Below are 8376 nucleotides of genomic sequence, written 5' to 3' on the forward strand. Positions count from 1 at the left end.
GACACTGAGAAAACTTTAATTCTTTACTTTCAGGAGAGAAGAAACAGACTTTTACAAAGCAGGCGTTTCTCAGACCCACATGAGGAGGAGTTAAACACGGCTCAGTGCCCATCATACCGCAGCGTGGGGCGTGAGGATTAGCAGCCAGTGGAGGTGCTGGAGTTCAGTTTAGAACAACCAAAGGACTAAAACACGATCAGTCTGAAATCTGCACCTGTGGGGTTTCTCTTCCTTACACAAAAAAGTGAGTTTTAAAAACCAGCTTTGAGACTTTAAGGGAAAAATAAAACCAGAGTGAACCGGTATTACAGCACCCTCTAGTGCCCACACTGACACACTGCAGAGTGACAACGGGACTGCAGACATGTCTTCACTCTCTCTCAGCCAATCACAGAGCTGGGCTCAGGCGCCAAACTGAAGCCTGAATTTATAACATGACTATTTTTTTTAAACACAGAAGATGGTGGATTAGTACAAGGACTCTCAAAAATACACCAATGATCAGCTTGTATTTGCTCCCAAACACACAGACGTGCGGTGATGAAGAGAAGAAAACAAACCGTCACAGGAGGCTCTTCTTACCCAACTAAATACTAAAAATCAAACAGGACGGGCACACTGCCAGGACAACAGGATCCATGACTGCACAACAGGCTGAAGAACATGAACACTATGTACAGGTGACAGGGAACCAGTGTGTGTGTGTGTGTGTGTGTGTGTGTGTGTGTGTGTGTGTGAGAGAGAGAGAGAGAGAAATCAAGACACCTAGTTACCAGGTAAAAAAACTCTAGTAGAAGGTAAAGAATAAACGCATCCTGTGTGAATATTGCACAATAAAAACACCACTGCGTCGTCATCGAATAGAAACTTAAAGCGTTCGTGTGTCAGTGTAGAAAAGTCCTTCACGGTCTTCCTTCAGCACAAGAGCTCTCGCTAAAAGTACACACATCTCCCTCAGGTGCCCCCAAATAACACACACACACACACACACACACACACACAGGACATTTAGCGCATCCTGTACTCCAAGGTCTTGGACATCTCACAGAGCTGACCCTTGAAGTCAATGTCTACAGTGAAGTCCAGGTCTCTCTGCAAAACACAATAATCACAATTACACACACACACACACAATATTACACACACAGGCACCTGGCATAATTACAGTTCATGCTGGTCACCTGAGGTGGTGTAACCAGGGTTGGGTGGCAGCAGAAACACTGCAGACTTACATTGTTCTTGATGTTGGGTTTCATGCTGATGGTGCCAAAGATCTCCTCTCCTGTCTTCACAGTCAGATAATCATCCAGATAAAAGACAGTCTGCTTCCAGTGGGTGTAGGGAGACTCTGGACCTGATGACCACAAAGAATAAGGTTTAATGTTAACGTGACAAACCCAGGGATAAAACACCATCTCCTCCATCTTAAACTACATCACCACTGAAGGTATAAAATCCAGAAGGTTTTTAAACAAGTCACACATGAAGCTTCAGCTCTGTGGAGCCGTGCACACGGACCACTGGGACTCACTGGTGGAGAAGCCGGTTCTCTTGTGGCAGCGTGTGAACTCGATGTTGAAGTAAGTGACCAGAGCGTGAATGTAGTCATTCCTCTTCACCTGCAGGCAGAAGGGTGATGTGAAGGACAGGTCCTCAATCTTCACTGTGTAGATGTCCACCTCCTGACACACACACACACACACACACACCATGTTTGTGTACACAGCTGTAAACAGGTCATGATGGTTTCACATCTGTCACATTAATGTAAACATCTGTAGGAGTAAACACTGAGAAGTTCGTCTAACCTTGACAAGGCAGGAACTGCTGACGAGCTGTTTAGGATCTACGACGTCCACCAGCGGCTCCTTGATGGCCACCTCCTTAATGCAGGACATGTCGAAGCCGTACACGTTCTCCCACCCTGACAGAGCAGAGGGAGAGGTCGTAACCCTTACGTCTCACATGCAGGAGTTAAAATGTTCATACAGAAGATAAGACATCATTCTGAACTGCAGCAGGTCGTTTATTTGGATCATAAACAATAAAAACTAAATGATGTGATTTTGTAAATGACTAAAAACAAAGGAGGTGATTTCTGCTGCCTCCAGTAGTTTTATTCGGATCGCCTTGAAAAAAAAAGAAAGAAACCCAAAGTATCGTTGTTGCACAGACAAGAAACATCTAAAGAGCCCTGAAAACTAATGATGTGTTCAGTGTTTGTGTCTCAGCTCATTAGCACTAGACACGTCCACAGTGTGCTGTTCATGTGTGTTACTCACCTAAAGACACTAAATGACAAGGACCTGAGGTGTCACTGTGTGTGTGTGTGTGTGTGTGTGTGTGATAATACACCAATATTCATGAACACACATCTCACCGAACAACCAGACAAACAAAAAGTGTCAGAAACTCACAGTGGATTTTATAGTCCTTGTACTGCCGATCCTCGATAGCAGTGATGTACAGTGTGGCTCTGTCTGGGAAAATCAGTCCATCAGGTTTCTGAAAAAAGAGCACATGAAGTGTTAATCACCACCCCCACGGGGACACCCCCAGACCCCCACAGGGACACCCCCACAGGGACAGAGACAGTGTGTATCTGAGGTTTTTTTTTTTTTAAACATTCACTGAGATCATTTGGATCTAAAATATTTTATGTTGAACAAAACTAGACAAATTTGATGTGTAAAATTAATTAATTAAAAAAAGTAATATCTGACATGTACAAAGTGTTCTTTGAAGTGCAGCACATTAATTCATCTTGTATACAATTTATTTTATCAGGGGGTCTGGAGGATATTTCCATCTTATACTTCATATTCAGTTCATATTCAGACATTAAAGCCGACTCTGATCCTCACCAGCCACTTGTCCCGGGCGTAGATGACCGTGTTGAGCATGGACTCGTAGAACAGGCAGTAACCCATCCACTCAGAGATGATGATGTCTACATGATCCACAGGAAGCTCCACCTCCTCCACCTTACCCTTTATAATGCTCACAACTGGAACAAGAACAGAAGGGACTCAGATGTACCCACAAAGCTGATGTGTGTGTATATAATATAACCAGTGTGTGTTGGGGTGTGTGAACATGCATGCTTTAGACAGAGCAGTAAGGAGTGTGTGTGCTTACTGTGATCCAGCTTGTTGGCCTTGACGATTTTCACTGCATAGTCAGATATACTGCTGCACTCAATCTACAAAATCAACAGAACAGTTTACACTTCAAACCTCAGAACACACATCAGCCTCAACGCTACAGTGGGTGAAGTTTCTGCAGTCACATGACAGAGCAGCCATAGCTGCTGTGTGTAAGCAATGCTAAACTTCACAGAGTCAGGCAGAGGATTGTCATTAATGCTCATTAAGACAAACTTTATAATGACTCACATCCACTTTGGCAGTTCTCATAAAAGGTGTCCCAATATGGACTCACCAATGAGCTGTGCACGCACAAGTGTGTGTAAAAAACACTCACGCCTATGACTTTCTTGGCCCCTGCCTTGGCTGCAAACATGCACAGGATGCCGGTGCCACTGCCCACGTCCAGCACCACCTTGTCCTTGAACAGGTGCTTGTTGTGGAACATGGAGTTTCTGTAGGTAAGGGTGCGGACTTCATCCTTCAGCATCTCCTACAGACAGACGGAAAGGATGAAGTGAGACAAAAAGAACATTAGACATTAACGATCAAGACCCAGATCTTGTGGTCTAACCTCATGGATCCCGAAGTGAGCATAAGAGTCAAAGTAGTAGTCCTTGGACGTCATGTCCTCAGCAGCAGGCTTCTCTGAGCTCTCTCCCTGTGACACCTCCAGGGGAAGACAGGAACAACATGAACACACAGTACAACTATCCAAGTATACAGATATAAATATATAACTATTACTTAATAATAAGAATAGTAAGCAGCCATTAAAGTGAACATCTCTCTCTCATTACACACACACACACACACACGGTTGTGTGCCATGTGAGAAGCTTTAGCCTGTAGCTCAGATTAGCTATTAGCAAAGCCAACATGCTACCAACGTGGAGCTACTAGTCTTTACACCTCTAACGTGCTTGAGGCGCATTCACACTGCCGCTCCCATCTGAACCTGATCAACTAAAATCATAACGCAACTTTAACGCAACCATAAAAGTTAGCTAGAAAAAAAAATTTTTTTTAAAAAATCCCACGCGTTTTATACTTCTCAATTGCACCCGTTCTCGAACAAACCCCGCCTCTTTGCGTTAAGATGGACTGCTAGATCAGGCCTCCTATTGGATAGGTTCTGGACTAGCCAATCACAGCACCGATGGTTCTAACGACTAACCAATCGTAGGAAGAGGTGGGATTTGCCGTAAAACAGGTGGTCTGTACAGAAACGATACCCATGCGGTGTACGAGCTAATTGTGTTAGCTTAGCCGACTAGCTAGTGTGATTCAGCGAGAAACGTCACCACGGACCGGACTGAGCTTCTGTTTACAGGAAACACAAACAAACCTGTAAAAGGAAACACGGTACAGTTAACGACCCGGTGATGATTTAAGAGTTAGCAGTTAGCTGGTTTAGTGCGTTAACTAGCGCTAAGCTAAAGCGGCTCAAAATGGATGATGCGCAGGACGCAATGAGCACGTTGTCTAACACCAACACGACAAACACGTTAATGTGAAGCGAACATGAGCCCCAACAGCCGGGTTGTTGTGTATCTCACGCACCAGCACGCCGGGCCGCTCTTTGTGTAGCTGCAGCTCGCTCACCTCCATCCTGTCCGCGATCTCCGCCATTTGCCTGATGAATGGTTGGAGTTGTTCAGCGCGGCTACGCACCATAAACCCGTCTCCTCTACACTGACGCGCTCTGATTGGTCCGTCGTGTTGTGGCTCCGCCCCTTTTTAAACTCGGGCCCTCATTGGTTGAACAGTAGCGTATCGTTTTCTCTTGAGACTGTTAACGTGACTGTAAATATGATTTTTATTTTTATTGTAAAACAATTTTTATAAACTGTAAAAGATAAAACCACGTATGTAAGTTAAAGCAGTGTGTAGCTTGAATAAATTAGTTTATATTGTGTTGTTTTTTTTTTACTCATATTCTTATTAAACTTATACAAATATACTTCTGTGTAATATTGTACTTAATGATGTATAAAAGTTTCTGTGACGTGACAGAATGTGGCTTTAATGTGAACCGGCGTGTGCACGTGTGGATGCACTGGGGTGCTGTTATACAACAAGACACAAGGTGGAGTGTTTGTGTTTAAATGAGTTCCCTCATTAGACTCTCTTTATTCTCTCAAAAATGAAGCTTGTCGTGAACAGAAACCACCATATAAATGTTTACATCTTTATTTACTATCAGCAGAGTCCCCTGTACACGTGCATGTGAATGAGCGGTTACTATAGTAACGATAAAGCGTCATAGCGTGCGCGTGGATACAAAGAGACAATTCATCAACGTCTGACCACCAATCAGAGGGCAGAAACCAGCAGCAGCAGCTCTGTGGGGTAAAGGGAAATACCCAGGGCTTTTACAGCTAAGAGAGGAAGAGAACCAAACGTGTTTGTTTGCTTGTGTGAGATTATTTCAGAATCAGAATAAGAATACTTTATTAATCCCCAGGAGACAAAACAGAACAGTAACAGACTGCAACACACAGTAAAAACAGCAGAAAAGATAATAGGTGACCCCCTGTCCACCCCCCAGGACTTGTCCGACACAAGAACCAGAAACCGGGCAGTAAAAATCACCACTGACCCTTCACACCCTGGACACAACCTCTTTCAGCTCCTTCCTTCTCTCAGGTGCTACAGAACTTTACTTACTAAAACTACCAGACACAGGAACAGTTTCTTTCCCCAGACAATCACCCTGATTAACACCTCACCATAATTATATTCACTGCTTCATATCTATAAGTACTGCATTATCAGGAGTGTCAGTCATCACATCATCTGTATATATTACACACTACTGCTGCTGTATATTGTACTAAAGTATAATATTACACAATATTGTTATTTACACTCTCACACTTTATGTACATAACTGATCTGTCACATATTCTGTATTTATATTTTATATATTTTTTCATTCTATATTCATACTTAATACTCATTCTGTCTATATTGTATCTCATCGTCTGCATTGTCTTGTATAGTTTGTATAGTATTGTGTTATTTATGTCTGTATTGTATAGTATAGTGTTATTTATGTGTGTATTGTATAGTATAGTGTTATTTATGTGTGTATTGTATAGTATAGTGTTATTTATGTGTGTATTGTATAGTATAGTGTTATTTATGTGTGTATTGTATAGTATAGTGTTAATTATGTCTGTATTGTATAGTATAGTGTTAATTATGTGTGTATTGTATAGTATAGTGTTATTTATGTGTGTATTGTATAGTATAGTGTTATTAATGTCTGTATTGTATAGTATAGTGTTATTTATGTGTGTATTGTATAGTATAGTGTTATTTATGTGTGTATTGTATAGTATAGTGTTATTAATGTCTGTATTGTATAGTATAGTGTTATTTATGTGTGTATTGTATAGTATAGTGTTATTTATGTGTGTATTGTATAGTATAGTGTTATTAATGTCTGTATTGTATAGTATAGTGTTATTTATGTGTGTATTGTATAGTATAGTGTTATTTATGTGTGTATTGTATAGTATAGTGTTATTAATGTCTGTATTGTATAGTATAGTGTTATTTATGTGTGTATTGTATAGTATAGTGTTATTTATGTGTGTATTGTATAGTATAGTGTTATTAATGTCTGTATTGTATAGTATAGTGTTATTTATGTGTGTATTGTATAGTATAGTGTTATTTATGTGTGTATTGTATAGTATAGTGTTATTAATGTCTGTATTGTATAGTATAGTGTTATTTATGTGTGTATTGTATAGTATAGTGTTATTTATGTGTGTATTGTATAGTATAGTGTTATTAATGTCTGTATTGTATAGTATAGTGTTATTTATGTGTGTATTGTATAGTATAGTGTTATTTATGTGTGTATTGTATAGTATAGTGTTATTTTTGTCTGTACTTTTGAGAGTCACAAACAGCTGGAACCAAATTCCTTGTGTGTGTCAACATCAACACACTTGGCCAATAAACCTGATTCTGATTCTGATTCTGACAATCATTCCTTACCGAAGCTCCAAGTCACCAAAGACTTATATACACAAGATAATATATACAGTGTAAACCCATATAGCAGTAAATGTGCATTGTCACACAGTGAGATATGTTAAATAAATAAATAAATAAATATATATATATATATATATATATATATAGCTAGGATTTTAATAACCGTAGCAATAAAGGTGCATTTGGTTAGGGTTAGGGATTACACAGGGTTAGGGTTAGGGATTACACAGGGTTAGGGTTAGGGTTAGGGATTACACAGGGTTAGGGTTAGGGTTGGGGTTAGGAGTTGGGGTTAGGGATTAGGGTTAGGGCTAGGAGTTGGAATTAGGGTTAGGGTTAGGGTTGGAGTTAGGGTTGGGGATTAGAGTTAGGGGTTGGGATTAGGGTTAGGATTAGGGTTGGGGTTAGGATTAGGGTTAGGATTAGGGTTAGGGTTAGGGATTACACAGGGTTAGGGTTAGGGATTACACAGGGTTAGGGTTAGGGATTACACAGGAATTACAGTCTATGGAGCACCTTGTATGGAGGAGTCTGTGACTGAACATCTTCCACCCTCTCCATGATGTCCTGAACACATACTTTTCATAAAACTAACGTGTGCCGTACAAATGCACAGACTGCATGAAGACAAACCAAAGATCTTTTATTGTAAAGCAATATTGCAAATAATTGTTTTTGTCTAGAAACATAAGCTAAAAACAATTTAAATTAAGATTTTTTAACTTGCTATTTGTTTTATTATTTATGAAGATTTGTGTGACAGTGAGACAAAATGTATGAAAACTCGTGAATAAATCAAATATTGTTAGAAATTAAAAAGCAAGAATAGTCAAGAGTGCTGAATTGTCAGAAACAGTTAGAGAGCCTTTGTATGGATCTTCCTCAGGTCACCTACAGGAGATATATCAAGTATCGAGGCCAAAAGTATGTGCACCCCTGACCATCATACTTATAGAGGTGTGATAGTCAAGGGTGCACATAAATTTGCCCTTATTGTATGTCATGAAATTTTATAATAAAGAGCTGAATGTGTAAGTCTATGAACCAAAGTGCTTTGTTTGTGGTTTTGGCAGTGCACAATGGACAAGACAATCAACACGATGTGGCAGTGGTGTAATAGCTGGTGTGTGATAAGTACAGCCTTATCACCAGCAGTGTAGTATAATAAGGATTATATGAGCATAATAATAAATAGTAGCTTTTAAAATACAAAAAA

At 40.2% G+C, this 8376-nt stretch overlaps 1 protein-coding gene across 2 annotated transcripts; it reads right to left on the minus strand.

Annotated features, from left to right (window-relative positions):
- prmt1 (protein arginine methyltransferase 1) lies at positions 1-4868 on the minus strand. Of its 2 annotated transcripts, none has more exons than XM_060892584.1 (10): positions 4752-4868; positions 3721-3816; positions 3484-3639; positions 3139-3202; positions 2865-3007; positions 2418-2505; positions 1809-1924; positions 1532-1682; positions 1233-1354; positions 1-1092 (listed from the first exon to the last, which is right to left on the minus strand). In XM_060892584.1, the coding sequence occupies exons 1-10, from the start codon at positions 4821-4823 to the stop codon at positions 1009-1011; spliced, it is 1092 nt and encodes a 363-aa protein (XP_060748567.1). In that variant the 5' UTR covers positions 4824-4868; the 3' UTR covers positions 1-1008. The 2 variants fall into 2 exon arrangements, with proteins under 2 accessions (XP_060748567.1, XP_060748566.1); XM_060892583.1 differs by having other exon boundaries at positions 4710-4864.
- Positions 4869-8376: the final 3508 nt, after the last annotated feature.

This window comes from Tachysurus vachellii, chromosome 18 (genome assembly GCF_030014155.1).
Source record: "Tachysurus vachellii isolate PV-2020 chromosome 18, HZAU_Pvac_v1, whole genome shotgun sequence".
NCBI classification, from domain to species: Eukaryota; Metazoa; Chordata; class Actinopteri; order Siluriformes; family Bagridae; genus Tachysurus; species Tachysurus vachellii.

Excerpts from the sequence above, each read along its gene's own strand:
- prmt1 (XM_060892583.1), bottom strand. The coding sequence starts at position 4,823 with ATGGTGCGTAGCCGCGCTGAACAACTCCAACCATTCATCAGGCAAATG. Across the intron at positions 3,817-4,709 it reads AAGAGCGGCCCGGCGTGCTG|GTGTCACAGGGAGAGAGCTC; the intron begins GTGCGTGAGATA and ends CTTCCCCTGGAG. Across the intron at positions 1,093-1,232 it reads AACCCAACATCAAGAACAAT|AGAGACCTGGACTTCACTGT; the intron begins GTAAGTCTGCAG and ends TGTGTTTTGCAG.